The sequence below is a fragment of the Carassius auratus genome, chromosome 34 (genome assembly GCF_003368295.1).
Source record: "Carassius auratus strain Wakin chromosome 34, ASM336829v1, whole genome shotgun sequence".
NCBI lineage: Eukaryota > Metazoa > Chordata > Actinopteri > Cypriniformes > Cyprinidae > Carassius > Carassius auratus.
Genome location: NC_039276.1, coordinates 8,800,202 through 8,818,846, shown reverse-complemented (window position 1 = coordinate 8,818,846; position 18,645 = coordinate 8,800,202). Strand labels below are relative to the sequence as shown.

At 36.4% G+C, this 18,645-nt stretch overlaps 1 protein-coding gene across 3 annotated transcripts in view; it reads right to left on the bottom strand.

Moving 5' to 3' along the window:
• Positions 1-18,645, bottom strand: part of LOC113053076 (neural cell adhesion molecule 2-like) — a 176,812-nt gene that overhangs the window by 13,109 nt on the left and 145,058 nt on the right. For all 3 annotated transcript variants that reach the window (XM_026217741.1, XM_026217742.1, XM_026217743.1), the window contains exons 9-14: positions 11,996-12,146; positions 9,643-9,830; positions 8,431-8,527; positions 5,668-5,841; positions 3,589-3,708; positions 3,339-3,460 (exon numbers count right to left, since the gene is read on the bottom strand). In XM_026217741.1, coding sequence (XP_026073526.1) covers positions 3,339-3,460; positions 3,589-3,708; positions 5,668-5,841; positions 8,431-8,527; positions 9,643-9,830; positions 11,996-12,146 — 852 coding nt within the window. The remainder of the gene's footprint in view (positions 1-3,338; positions 3,461-3,588; positions 3,709-5,667; positions 5,842-8,430; positions 8,528-9,642; positions 9,831-11,995; positions 12,147-18,645) is intronic.

Below are 18,645 nucleotides of genomic sequence, written 5' to 3'. Positions count from 1 at the left end.
GGCGAGCTGTCTCCCCAGGCTGTGACATCTCCATTTCCCCTGTTCTCACCACCACATGCACAGGCGATCAGAGACCGAGTGAGTGAGAAAGAGAGAGATGAAAAAATAAAAAAGGGAAGAGTACAAATAAAAGAGAAGGAAGATATGCCTGCGGATTCTATTAAAGTTGAAGGGGAAGGAAAGCCATCACCAAACACTGTGAGACAAACAGAGATGAAGCAAATGAGGAAACGCTGAGGTCCATAAGGGGAAAAACAAACAAAGGATTGTATGAGAAAGAGAGAAAGCTGCTGTGAATGTGAAAAGATGCTAGTGTGGTAACACTCGATTACCTCACGACCTGTACACAAACCTTTTCATTGTGAAATGATGCACAAGAAACAAAAAACACCACGGGTTGAAGCGACCCCAATAACGTGAAACATATATGTGTAACATAAAATAACATCTTTAGCCCCTGGAATACCATTTTTACAGGAGGGCCCCCTCGAAACATAGTTAGTTTGTAGCAATTGGGTGTGTTTTGTTGGCAACCGGGCAACCCTGTCCGGTAACGTTATTATTACCAATATAACAGACTCATTGGAAAATACACTGGCAACATCTGTATTAAAAAGAATGTAACCACTTCATCCGATGTTTAAGTTAATAAAATAGCATTGAAAGCCTTACTTACTGGACTATTAACCAAATATTGACTTTGTTCTCTCTCAACGGACTTGTGAGTGGTTTTTAATCATATTTTTAGTGGGGACAGCCATCAGATGGGGGATTTCCACCTATGCACAGATGTGTCAAATTTATTTTTTGATTCTTTCTTGTACAGCCATTTGAGTGAGATCGAGGCACAGTGCACATCAATGGACATTTTTTATTCTGAATTAAGTAAGAGGTCTGTAGGTGTTTAACTTATAATAATAAACAATAATAATGAAGACATTTTTATGATTAATGAGGGAGAGACCCTTCTTCTTATAATTCACTCTTTAAGAAGTGAAAGGAAACAGACTGCATTTGTAAATCTTGTTTCGCATGTTTAGAATATAAATGACAATGGGTCTCATTCACTAAGCATGTGTATGTGAAATGCATGTGAAAAATCACCAAAAACGTGTGTACTAAAATGTATGAAAACCTTGCCGGAACAACTAAAAGCACACACACACAAAACCCACATACTCTGGGCCTTGAAACCATGTACGAAGATAAATGGTATCTTCATGGTATTAAGATAAAAATTACATTTATTCTTAACATGATTAGAATTTTAAATATTATATATAATTAAGCGTTAAGATAAAATTGCATAATATGATAATAATATGATAATATGATAATAATTCATAATTCTATAATAATTTATATTTAATCTTAAACATATTTCATCATATGAAGTAAATCATGTATGCACATGTACAGCTGGCTAATGTAATCTGGCCCTGTATTAACTCTTTCCCTGACAGAGTTTTTGAAAGGAACATTTTGAAAAAAAAGTAGAGAAATCGTGTTTTTATCAAATACTAGGCTAAATGTGGATCATATTCAGTAAGATGATCAAAGCAGAGACACAGTAGATTCCATCAACACCCCCAAAGCTTGCACAGTCCTTTACCACTTTCTGAATTGACATTTCACTCTGTAAACAAGGCCGTTTTCATTTGTATGCTGTTTATTGCTGATGACTGCAATGTTTTTCATATGTATACGTATGTTTGTTTTTTGATGGGCACATTCTAGACGCATTCAGGACATATATAACACGGAAACCCAGAAAATTACGTGTTTGGTGGGGAAAGAGTTACAAGTATTTGTGTTTGAACTGGTTTTGAGACTAACACACTTGGCAGCGTATCTTGTTGTTCGTCTCTCAGACAAGAGTAGATGGTCTTTAGAGATCATCATATGTTTAAGAGTGATGAAAGGCTGTTAAAGAAAAGTTGTGCCGAAAGCCTTTAAATTGAGCTGTTTTTGACACATTTTATGCAAATGACGAACATTTGGAGATGTGGTTGTTTGTTCAATTTAATAATCCAAATTCATTAACATTAGAACGAGGTTAAAAACAAAATCATTTTTTTTAATGAGTTCTTCTGTGTGTACAAATATGAAATAATCCATTGAATTATTAGTAAATGAGACCCATTTTTCTTTTCTTTTTTTTTTTTTTGCTTTATTTCACAATTTAGGACATCACTGATTGTTCCAAGAGGTGTTTGTCAGGTGTATGCAAAACCTGATCCCCCCACATAACCACATTTCAATCTTTCCCATACACCAGTTCCATAGAACACTTCAATGCGTCATACTTTATACACAGACTCAACAGTTTAGTTAGTCAAACGCATAAAAAAAAAAAAAAAAAAAAAAACAGAAAACCTTTGTGCAAGAATTAGTGAAGCATGTTTTTATCCACACTGCTGTGAGCGCTGCTGCATAAACAAAGGCCATTGGCTCAAACAAAAAGCTTATTACTGAAATCATCGCCAACTTGTCTCTATGTGTTTACTCGTATAACATCCTCTGCCTTCCACTTATACTTATATTAGAATTAACTGGAGAGCAGTTTAGTTTTTTCTAACTGTGGTGGCATTTGCCTTTAAAAAACTGGTCACACTTTTTATTAAGGTTTAATTCTCAGAATTAACAACCCATTCATTACGACTTTTGCCTCAAACTCCTAATATGCTGCTTATTAATATTAATTAAGGTGGTTGTTAAATTTAGGTATTGGGAAGGATTACGGATGTAGAACATGATCATGTAGAATAAATGCTTTATAAGTACTAATAAACATCCAATATGTTAATAATAGGCATGGTAATAAGCTACTAGTTAATAGAGAGAATTGGTCCCTCTACTAAAGTTTTACTCAACAATTTAAATTACAAATTACATTAAACACAGAGTGCTGTTTAATTAATAAATATTTTTCTTCTTGTAATTAAAATTGTAATTAAAGGTAAAAAATAACTTTTAAAATAACTCCGAGTTTCACTAGCATCACCTGATTTGAAGGTGGAGGATGATATCATCAAAAGCTAGCATTCTTACTAACACTTAAATACAATTTTTAATGAACTAACATATATTATATTATGGCATAAAACTATAATTCTGACCATAAAAAATTCAATGCTTAATAAAAGTATTAATTTCTTATTCATTTCTTCTCTTACTCAGCCTTTTGAATGGTATGTAAATACTGTGGCGGTTTGATGAATCCTCTAAAACAAGGTAAAAACGGCATCAGAAGAGAGAGATTGTTATGCATAAACATTTATACAGGGCTACAGAAAGGTTTCCCTGATTAATAGAGGCTTTAAGAGTAGCTCACTTACTGTTTTGTATTTGACAATATATTCCAGGATGGGCATTCCTCCATCATCTTGTTTGACCAGCCCCAGTCGGTATGCCTTCCCCACCCCTCGCTGACCCTGAACTGAAGGGGGACTTGGCTCTCCTGAATAATAATAATAATAATATAAAAAAGACACAATGTATTTTTATATAATATAATTGAACTCGTAATGACTGAAAGATGCTTGTCCAAATCTTCAGCCTCTAAGGGTCAAAGCAGAGGGAACTCACGTATGGGCAGAGTTTGAAAGCTCTCGGTGCGGCTGAACTCTCCTTGACCTTTTCCATTCACCGCGGCTACTCTCACCTCATAGGTCGTGTTGGGTTCAAGGTTAGTGAGCAACACTATTGCTGTGGGAGAGAAAGAGAGAAGAAGATGGAAAAGATTCGAACAAACATACCAAGTCCCAACTTGTCTCCTAAACCATGTACATGGTTTCAAAAGACTGCTTTCTCCAATCATGTTCTTGGCAAACAGGCCTTTTCAGGAATATGTATATTAGTTCAGAGTCCTTGAAGCAGCCTAATTTGCTTATTTGATCATCTAATGTGTTCTCAAAGTTGCCGCAGGCCCATTTTGGGGTTGTGGGTAAAAAGAAATCCATTTAAGCACTGTAAGTTCAGGTTGGACTGGATCTCCCACAGTTTTTCTCACTCTTGTAGTTCGAGCCTTGAAGCCAGTATTGACTGAAAGTTTGGGCAATTCTTAGTAATGTGGTTTGTGTGTGTGTGCATGTGTGTGTGTGAATGTAGTGAGAATGATGGCTGAAGGAATCAAGCTGAAGCCTAAAATCAAGCTGATACAAATCAGCAAAAAAAAAAACAATTTTTTTTTTTTGCCGTGTTCCTGATTAAGATCTAAAATGAACAACAAATGGCACTGCAATCAAAGGCACCACATTTGATTTGAGATATACAGTTGAGAAACTTGTCACAAACTGATATCCATTTGACTGCAGAACACTTACAATGCAGAGCACAAGTTGTATGGACTACATACATATATACATATATATATATATATATGCGCTGTATGCTGGAATATGAGCAGTCATTTATTCCGTCATCACCAAGGTGGTGATAGCATGCACGCACAGGTGAGACCTGAGCAGCACAAACTGAACTCATTTAAGCTTTGCCAGTTTAAACATTTAAGAGCCAAATGACGCAAGCTCGAAGGGCAGAAGATTTGTGCGTGCCCTCATCCAAAGCACGCAAACGCTCGTCTCAGAACGACTGCAAATAATAAGCTCTCTCTAATGTACTGTGTGTAAATGGACAAATTCAGACAAAAATTATGTCAAAATGCCCAAGGAGAATATTTGTATTTTTATTTGAGAGTATAGTTCGTCCATAAACATAGCACATACCAAACCATACTGGAACCGTGACTCTAAAACCTTGAAACATACTGAACCGTGAAAAAGTTGAACCGTGCCACCCCTAATACACACACACACACACACACACACACACACATACATACATATGTGTGTGTATCTGTGTGTGTGTGTGTGTGGGTATTAGGGGTGGCACGGTTCAACTGAATATAAAAGGGCATTTCCAAACGCCTTTCAGTTTCATTTATATGGAAGACAGTATAAATTATACTTTTCAAAAATACATTTTTGTGTACTAAATTTTTGGGTGAAATATTTGTTTACATTCTTCATGAAAATAAGAAATTAAAACTATATATTTTTTTAAACATTAATTTTTTTTTTTTTTTTACATTAAATAGACATTAAATTATCAGCAATCAATTGTGCTGAAAATGTGAGCAACACTAATTTTGAGTGTTTGATTTATTTACTCTTCAAAGACAGTAAGTAATTTTTGTTTCGGTCTCTAATGCTCACCAAGTCTTCGTTTTCAAATACAGTAAAACTAGTAATATTGTGTAATATTATTACAATTTAAAATAACTGTTGTCTATTAGAATACATTTTAAAATGTATGTTTTTCTGAGATGGTGAAGCTGAATTTTCAGCAGCCATTACTCCCGTCTTAAATGTCACATATAATGTCATAATTTGGTGCTCAAGAAACATATCTTATTACCGTCTGTTGAAAAAATTGTTGCTTAATATTTCTGTGGAAACCATGAAGGGATTCTTTCATGAATATAAAGTTCAAAATAACAATTGAATTGAAATATAAATATTTTGTCTTGGCAGTTTTGATCAATTTATCATATCCTTGAAGTAGGCAATCAGCTGTAAGTGGAAGCTATTTCTTCATCTACAGTTTGATTGGTGGTTTAACACATGCATTGATAAAAAAATGGTGGTGGTCAACCTTTGTACTTACTCTGTGTCCCTTGTGATTTCACATCCTTCCAGTTCTGTGAGCTGATGTCTTTGTATTTGACCAGGTAGTGACTGATAGGTACACCGCCATGGGAGTCTGGCTTCGTAAAGGTAACTGTGGCCACGCGCTGTACCACAGAGCTCAGCCGAACAGAGTAAGGGTTTGAGGGAACATCTGTGACAGAGAAATTATGCGTCAGGGGAAGAGAGACTAACAAACGACTCTATTTATGTGGCGAGGCCACAGTTTCTGAGAGCATCAAAGGATCTGGTTGTGTATTTTTCTGTGAGGTAGAAAACAGAGTTATAGAGCTTCTTTATAGGGCCTTACAATTCAAGCTCTCTCAGCATGAGACATTTAAAACCACTAACACAGTCAGCTAGAAATCACTTACAATATCTTATGAAAAATAAATGATAAATGAAGAATGAAAGTTAAATAAAGTGAATAAAATTCCAATTAAATTACAGAGATTTAATTAAGCCCAAACAGAGTGATTTACAGTGATTTAATTATAAGTAAAGAGTATTCCTACAGCTTAAAATCTGTGTAACAGTATCTCATGGCCAAAATCTAAAAAATGAAAGTACTAAGTGTGTGGGATACACAGGGTTTTATGAATGGCATCTGTTTGAATAGTATTTCTTCAGAAGCATAGACAGTGCAGGCCTTATCAAAACAGGAGCACCAAGAATAGCTCATAGTCATCAGGTGACACAAACTGTGTTGTGGCCAATCTGATACAAAATCAGGTTCTACCCTGACTAAACCTCTCCTGCACGTCCTTTACAGTAGGTGGAATGGCATAGTTTCGGCATTCTTAGTCATCTTTCATGCTTGCTTTTTCTTGCCCTGCCAAGCCCTGCCATATAAATAACAAGTATCTGAGAACGGGAGAGCCGAGACCGCTGATGGAGAGATAAATAGTATATGAAACAGCGAGAGGCAGCAGAAAGACAGGGAGAAATAAAATCAGTGAGCATATTAGAAGATCATGGAGAGGAAGTGCCAGTGAGAGAGAAAGTAGGACATGAGTGAGATGTATGGAAAAAGATGCTAAAATGGACAGAAAAGAGAACTAATGCCACAGAATCCACTTTTGCCTGTGTGCTAGTATGAGGTATAAATAAGGTTACAACAAAGACAAGCACATACACAATGAAGACTCACACATAGTCCTGTGTATATTTCCAATGTCAGATACCCCCACAGTCTGATTAATTTTCTGGCTTACGACTCAAGCAATGGATTATTGACAACAAAAGCAATCTGTTTTTGTGGCATTGTCTGCAAGCATCTGAGGGGTCAGAGGATCGACCAGACCAAGATGGTGTGCACAAGGAAAAAGCAAGCTAAACAATGCACAGAATCAGTGCCTATCACTGTACCTGGTGAGAAAGAGGAGGAGCATGACCCAGAGTCAACCCAAAGTGTCCAGAAGCTCCAAACTCCACCTGCTGTACCTACTGTAGCAGACCACCAGAACTTCACTGAGTCTTATGGCCTACCGCAAACAAGGGGGCTGAGTCGCCTCAGTTTGATGAGGATGTAGACATTGCCCTCAAAGTTTGATCAAAGGGGAAGGTGCATCAGTGACTCCAGAAGATTTGCACTTTGATCATTACCATCGGCCCTGAGCGATTTGGCACTTAACATCAAAAAGTCAGGACCACCCCAAAGACTGAATTGCTGTGAGATCGAGATCAGTCTGCCCAGGAAAGACCTGAAATCTCTAAAATAGCAGTTCAGCAAAGTGAGGGAGGAGGAAAGACCGGCCCTGATGGAGCCATCAAGAGGCAGAACCTCATCTCTGTACAGCGTGCTGAGTGGCACAGAAGAAGGGGCAGAGAAAGGGCTAGCAAACAAACTGCCTTCATAGTGAATCCCTTTGGTTTCACAAAACAGCTGCTAGGGTGGAAGCAAAGTGGAACCCTGATCTGTCTAGTAGAAGTAATTAACCAACACCTCAACAAAACTTACAGAGACAAAAGGAAGGAAAAAGATCTGCCTCCCTGCAGAGAGCTGATTACACCACCTGAACCCACATCTAATTCAACACCAAAGTGCTCTCACTGGCAGAAGTCAGGAACACAATTAGAGCTGTGTGAGGCAGTGCAGCCCCGGGGCCCTCTCTGCTAAGTGTGGAAAGAAAGGTCTTTTTCAAGATACTCGCTAAACGACTGTTGGAAGACCTCCTAAGGAATTTCTATATTGACACCATGATGCAGAAGGGAGGAGTTCAAGGGGATGTCAGGCTGTGCAGAACACACCGGAATGGTCACCTAGTTGATCGGTGAGGCAAGGGAAAACCGATGGGATGTGATAGTCATTTGACTCGACCTGGCTGATGCTCAGGCCATATATTATGTCCCACAGAAGAGCCAAGTGCTCATACGAGACTATTACAGCATCTTCAGTTTGAGATTTAATGTTACATGGCTTTGTGTGCCATTTAGAAGGTGATTAGCTACACCTAAGTTTACAAGTCATTTTTAGGAGGGGGTGATACTTTTTCCAACTCAGTGATTCTGTTTTATTTAAATTATTATTATTTTTCTGACATGGAGGTGTTATATCTTTCAATTGGATGTTATAACTTCCATTAAAGTTATAACAAAGATTAAATACAGCTGGACAAAACAATAACCATGCCCATCTTTATTTCAGGCTGCAAATAAACAAAATGTAATTATTTCTACCCACTATATATAATGACAGACACATTAATCATGTGTATTAGATGAACCTGTGGTAAACACTCACCGGCCTGTGCTAGGATGAACTCCTGAAAGCGCATCCCAATGTTGTTTCTGGCTGTACAGTTGTAACGGCCAAAATCTCTGTCTGACATTGGGGTAACCTAGGGACCATAGTTGTGTTAGTATGACCTTACACAATTTTCTTGTTTCAAGTGCTTGTTTTTTACACATCTAATGTCAGTTATTGTTATGTTGTTCATTTGACATTAATATTGCTTAGTAAGAGTTTACAAGAAAAAAGGGGCAAATCTGCTTGTACCACCACAGATAATACAAATTCATATCATTGCTATACCATGACAGTTTTTATCAATATTCTGAAATAAGGTTTATTTTTTATATTTTAGTACTTTAAACTAAAAGAAAATGAATATTTTAAACTAAAGAAAAGTGGCTGAAATTTTAGTTTTATTTGTATATATTTTATCAGTTAATGTTAATTTCAAGTAATAAAAATGTAATGGTTTTAGTTTTGTTCTTAGCTTTAGCTATTAATTATGACCCTGCTCTGCAACCAGTAACTAATTTCCACATCTCCTTACTACCTCACTACATATGTATGTATTAGCAAAAGACTTTCACAGATTTTGCTCAAGACAAAACTGTACAAAACGGTTCTGTAATACATCTAGTTAGTTAGTATAGTTTTATTATTTACTTCTGTAATACTTGTATATAAATGTTATATTTTTTGTATCATTTATTTAGATTTTTGTTTTTGCCTTTTAAACAAATCTCATGGCAGCTTTGATGGCACATTTTTTTTTTTTATAAAATACCTTATAAGTAAATTAAATGGAATACAAAAGATTTAAATAAAAAAACATACAAGTACTAAAACTGTAATTACTATCCATATTTTTCTACATAAAACAATGTGGGGAATATCTTATGATGGTGTAGTGAAGTCATAATTTAAACAAAATTGTAATAAAATTAATATATTAAATTCATGGCTATGTTATGACATTATTGAATATTGTTTAGAGAAATATATTTTCAATTATAAATACACAAATAATTTAAAGATTTTAGTCCCATTCTGTAACTACTTGAATGCAACCAATGGGTTGAGGTCTGAATGTCATTAATGTCTAACTCTCCTGGCTCTCTAATCTAGTTGAGCAAACACAAAAAAAAAAAAGGAGTGAGAAAAAAAAAATAGGAGTGAGAAAAATGGTAATAACTGGAATAAGCAGTGGGTGGGTTACTGTACCTCGAGGAGCGATCTGCCAGGGGCACTGTGTACACGCATGTTTCCAGCACCCTCACTGGGGATGGTCAACTTTTCCCGTCTCCACAGCATTGTAGCTGAAGGGTTAGACATAACATCACAGCTGATGTTGACCGGGTTCCCTTCCCATGAGAAAAATATAGTGTGGTTGGTTTGGAACTTTGGTGCATCTGTGAAAGAACAGTAAAGGGGTGCTCAGTAATGGCACACCAAGCTCTTCTAACAGTCATCAATCAAAAACCCATTCAAGATTAGCTGCCCAAAGTCTAAATGGAATTCTGTACCATGCAGGTAAGAGCTTCCACATACACTTTATCATGGAGTTCACTTTCATATGGGTAAATTGAGCTTGTAATCAAACAAAATCTGATGCATGGCCACTTCTCACAGATTGCCTCTAATTTTTCAAAGCAACCCACATAAACTCAAACCCCCTCTACTCCCACAATCCAGTGGGTTGTGGAAGATTTCATTTGGCAGGATGTTAGAGAGAGGCAATGAGGCAGGGGGTGTGAGATAGAGAGTACTGTGGTATTGGGAAACGCTGCATTATATGTGATTTCTCAGTCTTACACCCACATACAGTACACACACACCGGCAGACACAAACATACAGTACATAGACACACAGAAACAGCACACACACAATCACAACCATTTTTTCCATTAAAAAGATTGATGCAGCCTACAGTGTCACATCGGTGACAGATTGAGACTGAATGAATGGGTATATTAGCAACCTTGCTAGATGGTCCGTTCCACTGCACCTCATAATGAGACATATATCTACCCTGCTGCTGCCACTGGTTCTAAGGATACAGAACTGTACTTTGAATTTTAGGAAGTAGAATAAAATTAAATATTATTTGTTGTAAAAAAATAGTATGCAATTCATTTTTTTTTTTATAATGAATGAATTCATTAATAATGAAAAATATTTTTATAGACAACAGTGAAACATTTAATTTCACATATTACGGAAGTGTATTAAAAGCTGTTTTGACAGTATTGAACGTATTTCATATAAAAAAGTTATTATTCAAAAAAAATATATAAATAATAATAATTGAACAAACAAACCTCTCAGTGAATAAATAAGCTTAATTAATTCAGCTTAATGATAATTTATGAAATGTAATTCCTTAAAGGTCCCCTTCTTCGTGATCCCATGTTTTAAACTTTAGTTAGTGTGTAATGTTGTTGTTAGAGTATAAATAATATCTGTAAAATTCTAAAGCTCAAAGTTCAATGCCAAGCGAGATATTTTATTTAACAGAATTCGCCTACAAAAAACGACCCGTTTGGACTACAGCCCTCTAGTTCCTGCAGTAATTATGTCACTAAAACAGTTTTTTGACTAACCTCCGCCCACATGAATTCACAAAAAGGGGGGCGTGGTCTTGTTGCGCGGTCTTGTTGCGCTCCGACGAAGAAGAAGGAGGAAGAGCTGCGTTTGTGTTTGTCGCCATGTCGTTGAAACGCTGTTATTTTCATCTGAGTTCAATCATCTTTGTTTTGGCTTCCCAGGGACGCTGTACTTGGAGATTAATGGTTAAAATTTATTTTTAACTTGGTTTCCGAAAAATTATAATCTACATGTAAAACTATGTGCAGCACATTTTTCTGAGGACAGCTTGCTGAGGACAACTTCCTCAATCTCAATCAGTTTAATGCCGGATTTGCACAAAGATTATTCTTGAAAGATGGAGCAGTTCCCTCTTTGTCTGGAGAAGGCGTTGTTTATGGACCACAACAGGTAAGTGTATTTTATTATTTAAGTTGGTGCGTTTAACAGTTTCTGTAACTTATTACACAAAGGGCAATGCTGTTTACCTTTGTTAACTAGGGCTGTGCAAAAAAACGAATACGATTTTCATGCGCATCAGTAAAAATGCTCCTGTGATTATAAGTACATCTCCAGCACATGCTCTTGTCCACTTGCTTCTCAAAGCTAGTCCAATCGCGTTTTGAGGAGCGCCGCGCGCGCTCAGCTGCTGTCGAATCACAACACAGGAACCGCTGGCACAATAAGAACTCGTTACATATTTCTGAAGGAGGGACTTTATAGAACAAGGAAGTCATCAGCCCGTTTTTATGACAGTGAAAACAACAGTATACAGATAGGTGAATTGTGTAAAAAATACTGTGTTTTTTTACACAGGAAACATGAACACATTTTATATTGCACACTGTAAACACAATCAAAGCTTCAAAAATGCGCGAAAAACGGGAGCTTTAATTTCCTTTTCCTGTTGATCAAGTTCTAATCCCAATTAAGTTTACTGCAAGGTGCGGCCAATTTAATTAAATTTCCCGTAACATTTAGACCACTCACATTCAATATCCAGGAACATGCTCTTCTGATGTCCACCGATCCTGCTGAGAGCCTCACAGTCGAAACGTCCCCAGTCAGACAGCTTGACTCCAACAATAGTCAGCATGGATTCACCATAACGGCCTCGCACCTCCACACGACCGTCTGGACTCTGAAAAAAATAAATAAAATACAAATAAAATAAAAACCATCACATGCTTCCATGTATTTGAAAAACAGATAAGCCCGATAATCACAGAGTCAAGGTTGTAGGATTATTAAGTATAAATTGACTCCTGAGGACATGTCTAAACGAGAACAGTTTTTAGAGGATTCATGGGACGGAAGGGTGCAGATTGGCTTTTAACACACCTCAAGTGTTTCATCAACTTTTCCCACATGTTTCTTATTTTAAATAAGTACAGCACCATTTCTAAATTTCTCCACACTGTCGTCCAACTTGTGAACATGGCTTTGGGAGTACGTGTTTAACAGTGGTATTTCTTAACACATTAAAATTAAATGTAGTTCTTCCACAGGAACTAATATTCATGTTATGACTGCGTCATTTTCGGATCCCATTTCTCCTTAAAAATAAAGAACACAAAGCTATAAGACATGATAAAGGGATGGTATGAGAAAATCAATCCAAGATGGTAACTATACAAAAGTTTGGGGATATATTTTTTTAAATTTTTTTTGAAAGAAAGAAAGATTCAGCAAGGATGTGTTAATCCAAAGTGAGAGTGAAGACATTTATAATGTTACAACAGATTTATATTAAATAAATGTATTGTATTCATCAAAGAATCCTGAAAATAATGTATTGGGATTTTAAAAATGATATTAAGCAGCACAATTATTGGTAATAATAAGAAATGTTTTTTGAGAACCAATTCAGCATGCTACAATGGTTTCTGAAGTATCATGTTATACTGAAGACTGTGGTAATGATGCTGAAAATTCAGCTCTGCCATTTGCCAAACTCTGTAGGACCTCAGTGAACAGACACAGATACTATATCGAATCACCACATTCTAAGAACAACCTAAAGTGTCCTCTCTCAACCATGTGCGAGTCGTAAAACTGAACTGTGGTCAGCTGTGGTCCCAATTGTCTCAAATATTTTCTGTCCCGCTTGGCTTATCTTTGCAAGAAACACAGGAAGAGTGTGAATTAGAAAACCACAGTTTGGGTCTGCAAGCACTTAGACAGAAATAACTGACTCCTGCATCTGAACCCATTTAAGCAACAGAACTTCAGTGTTATCTTGCGACTGGCCTCAGCATAATTAAAAATCGAATAAACAACAGAACAAAGAACACTGTATCTGGAAATGTTCCAGCAACAGACTATTCTGGAACCCATGACTATTTAACACATAAATTTAAAAAATGATAAAGACAAACGGACAGATTTACACTGACATTCCCCTCGGCTTGACGAATCACAGGATCGCCCCAGCATGACTTTCTTAACCTCAGGACTTTCCCCCACTTTTCCACCTCCTTTCACTACATTCCAAAAAAAGGCATGCTTCTCCTTTTACAGACAAAAGAACAAAGAACTTGCATGGACAATGTTCAAAAGACAATCATTTAAAAGTATAAAAATGGCAATTATATTCACAAATAATATTTTTGATGTCTTGAATATGCTTCATGTGTTTCATGTAATCAATGGGGTTTAATAAATGTTTTATAACACTGTTTAGTAGATAAGGTTATTAACGCATATGCAAAGTGTCTGATATGTGGTGTCAAATGAAAGCTTGTTTTTTTCCCAAGATGCTGATGTGAAGTAAAATTAGGTATAAACAGTGTCAGCTTTACGGTACTTTATAGAAATATTAACGAAAACTGCAAATATATTTCTCCAGTGATAAATTAAAGCATCATTTTAATTTAGGCAACAAGAGGAACCCTATGGGGCACAGCTAAGCCTTACAACAAGCTGATTGGAAGATCATGTCGTGGGGTGACTTATTCAATAAGATCAAAACCCCAATGTCGGAGCAGATGCTTGCTCGTTCTCTCTCTCGATCTTTGGGTCTTTAGCCTTGATGACTGCGCTACAAAGTGATCACACACTGTAACATCACACGAGCGAGACTTCAGAACTCAAACACTCCGTTGAAACTTCGTGACTGCCAGGAATCTTCAAAGTCTTGCAAACAAAGAAACTCTCACACTAATTTCTGAAGCTCCTACATAACCAGTCAACCAACCAATAACCAGGAAGGTTTTCCTAAAAGACGTCATCTGAACTACCAATCTGCAATTCTGTGATTCTCTCTTTGCTGGAGACGAGATAATGAGCAAAACTCCAACTTCTCTCAACTCAAACGCAAATAAACAAACAAAGCTTTATCTCTAGTTAAACTGGTGTGAATTGATCTAAAGCAGTAAAGATAAGACAAATATCTGCTTTTGGGATTTTCTTGGTGTGATCTAAGAATGAATAACTTAAGTTACTAGACTTTGGGACTCCTCAGATCTCCATTAACTCTCATCCTTTTGAACTGTATGTTGTGTGTGTGTGTGTGTGTTTTCACTAGCGTTGTACTGTGTAATCTATAGAGTAGCTCAAATAAATTCTTGTTTCATTATAAGAATCATTTTCTGGTGTTGTGAATTTAAAGTTAAACTTTACCTGGATCTTTCTACCTAGCTCTTAGCTTATAAATTATCACAAGCATATACAGTATTAACCTGTGGCCAGGGAATAATACAAATATTCAAATCGGTAAAGTATAATGATGTTAACGTCTGTATATGAAATGAAAAGACCAAACATCAAACATCAAAACTTTAAAGTATATGTATTGTATATGAAAAGACCAATCACAACCAGAGTATGTGAGCGGAGTGGAGCATCAACAATTTCTCTTCCGTGCTCCGAGCATTTAATAATCACTCTGCTTCAGCTCCGCTCCGGGCTGACCATTTCCTGCTGCCGCTCCACTCCACGCTCACTGATATTAGAAACATTATCAGTTGTTACAGTTGAAACAGCTCCGCCTTTGCTTCGTGTCAAAAGTATTTCAGTATGTTTGGAATACCACAGTTTAACTTCTGTTGGTAACATATATTATAAAATAAAAACAATTATAGGAAGTTTCAAAGTGGCTTACTGGAACATTAGTGTGCAAATTTTTTCGGCAGTTATTTTACCTACGGAATAATGCATTTCTTACAGATTTCTACTCATTCGAAATAGGATACAGATGAATTAGCACTGTAAGAATTCATTTGTTTGAATGCATTATTGAGAGAGCGAATGATTGTGAATAAGTGTTGTATTAGTTGCTTAAATCATGCTTTCAGCTGAAAATATTCAGTATCTAGAAGGATCAAACATCCTTGAGAACTATAACTTACTGCTCATGTCCATATAGCAGTCACAGTCTTTCTGATTTGAGTGATCCTTATCTATCATGCTGAATTCTTGCTTAAAATGCAATTACATTATAGGCTGTTTTCATGAATTGCACTCGTGAAGGAGCGGCGGAGGAGCACTCTTGGAGCAAGTGAAAAACACAACGCTCCAGCTTTTAAAAGATCCTCTCCTTGCTCCAGTAAAAATCACACTGCTCCACTCTCCGCTCCGCTCACATACTGTGGTCACAACAGACCAATCAGAGAAGAGTAGGCTTATGGAAAGGAGGAGTTTACAGACCTTAAGCTCAGACTTTATTTGAACTAATCGTTTTGAAATCATTGAGAAATTATTCATTTATTGCTAATATTAAATGCATATTCTAAAAAAAGTACAATGTTATTCGACCTTATAAGCATTTAAACCTGCACACAATATTAGGACACTCAAAAAAAAAAAAAAAAAAAAAAACATGACCCACTCTTTAACCCTCAAGCAAACAAGTCAAGAAGACATCACACAGACCTTTATTTTGTAGACCACAACACTGCTCAGATGTAAATAAACTTCAGATTTCCCATTGCCCTCTGAAGCATTCACTGCATGATAAGCAGAAGAGGGATGTTTGGCGTTGTCAGTTTTGATTAGTGAGAGTGAGCAGTAGTGTGGTTAATGAGAGGCAGTGCATGATGACAATTTTAAGGCCTGTCTTCCTGTCTCCACACCCCGCTCATCATCCAAGCTGACCAAAATTGCCCTCAGTCAGTAACTAATCTCCAAGCTCACGCTGACACATGCATCACAGCAGCCAGACCGATTTCCTATATGCTCCCTGCTGAAAGAAATCGGTCACACCAGCTTAAATGGATAATTCACCACCAAAAAAAATTACAACTCTGCCATCATTTACTCGCCCTCATGTCATTCCAAACCTGTGGAACACAAAAGAAGATATTCTGAACAATGACTTTCAATGCGATCTCAATGAAAGGCTTTCAAGATGGAAAAGCATCATTAAAGTATCATAAAAGCAGCCCATATGATTTGTGCATTGTATTTCAAGTCCTTGGAAGCCATACAATAGCTTTGTGTGGGAATTCTTTTTTTTTTTTTTTTTAATCAACACTAGATCAATGAGTCACAGGTCTTGAACTCAAGAACTGGATCGGTATGATTTGTGGACAAAGAGAGCAATTGATTGAAAAGATATGCTTCAAATGAATGATTCTTTTATGAACAGACACTACTTTTTTTTTTACCAAGTCACCATTTCATTATGAAAACACCATGGAGGATTGGCTCGATGTCAAGATTTTCAGTGAATCAATTAAATCTTGGATTTTTTGTCACAGTAATCCACCAAACTGCTTCAGAAGACTCAGGATATAGTTTACCAGTCATTTGGACAACTCGATGGAGACTGGAACTGTGTTTTAAATCCAATTCTAGACTGATCCACTGGAAATGACCAGACTCATCATAAAAGTAGAGAAATCATCCAGAACTTTATGAAGGAGTTGCAGATGGTAGATATTTGACGACATTATAATCCAATCGATATTACATACTCTTGGCATTCTAAAACATTTAATACATATTCTCGCTTGGACTACTTTACTTTCTGAGTTTGGCAGATTTGTTGCCTAATATGGGAGAATGTTCATATGATAGTATTACAATATCAGACCATGCTTCATGTAACATAAAATATACTCAAAGATTTATTGATAGACCCTCCTAGATGGTGCTTACATCAAAAATGGCTCAAGGATGAATCTTTTGTTAAATATGTTGGGTATAAAATTGATGAATATTTTAGTATAAACACAACACAAACCACTGCACATGTCAAATGGGATGCCTTTAAGGCCTGTATAAGGGGTTATTTAATTTCTTATACTTCAAAATCTAAAGAACTAGGCAAGAAAAGACAAAAAATAGAAGAAAAAATAAAGAATTTGGAGAAGCAGTTGTTTACAGATAAGAATTCTCAAAGCAGTGATAAAAGCACAGTATAATAAAGCTACTGCGGACAGGGCGGCCTCCAACATACTAAGGTTAAATCAGTCTTTTTATGAACAGGGGGGGAATTCTGGTAAGATTTGAGCATGGCAAATTAAACAATTGTAAGCACAAACAAATAGAGATAAATAAAGAATTTAGAAATTATTATGAGAAACTTTATGATTCACAGGGCCATACAGATCTAAACACATGAAAAAATTCTTAGACAATTTAAACATACCAATTATTGCAGAAGACCTTGGCCAACATTTACACTGACATTAGTGAAGACGAAATAGTCAAAGTAAAAAGGCCCTGATGGGTTTCCAATCTGCTTTTTAAAAAACAATTAAGGGAAAGTTGGTAAACCCAAAATTGGACATGTTACAGGAAGCTTTTTGTAAATGGTGACCTCCCTAATGGTCAGTGCATTAATTATCTTATTACCTAAGCCGGGGAAATCTAGGGATTAATGTGAGAATATGAGGCCAATAAGACTACTTAACTCAGATCTTAAGATAATCAGCAAATTACTAGCAACTCATTTACAGGAAACCCTTCCATTGATCATCCACAGGGATCAACACATCTTTTTGATGTGTTAAGACACTTTGGATTTGGACCAAAAATTAGAAAATGGATACAGTTATTATATTTACATCCAACTGCAGATATTGTAGTAAATAAAAACGTGTCTATACCAATTTTAGTTAAATGGGGATGTCGGCAGGGGTGTCCGTTATCTCTGTTGCTCTACACTTTAGCAATGGAGCCCTTGGCTATAGCAGTACGGTCACACCTACCACATAACCGGGATCACAATTGGTCAGATAGAACACAGACTGTCGTTACATGCAGATGATGTAATTGTATTCCTTTCACAACTAAATTCATCTATTCCTGCTTTGTTAAAACTAATTGTGGAGTTTGGTCATATTTCAGGATATGTAATTAACAGATCAAAATCATCTATCTTGTTGCTAGATAAAGGAGAGAGAGAGAGAGAGAATCCACCCATAGTTGTCTCACAATTTAAATCAGTTTCTAAATGTACTTATTTAGGAATACATATCCTTCCAAATTTACATTTAATTGTTCAGCATAATTATGAATCAATAAATAACGAAATTATAGTGTCAACAGATTATGGATTCTTCTTCCAATGTCTCGTATTGGTCCAATTAATATTTACAAAATTAATATACTTCCAAAACTGTTGTATGTTTTTCAGAATATTCTCTTGCCAGCCCCTGCTGACTGGTTTAAAACATTTAAGAAACTGCTTCTTG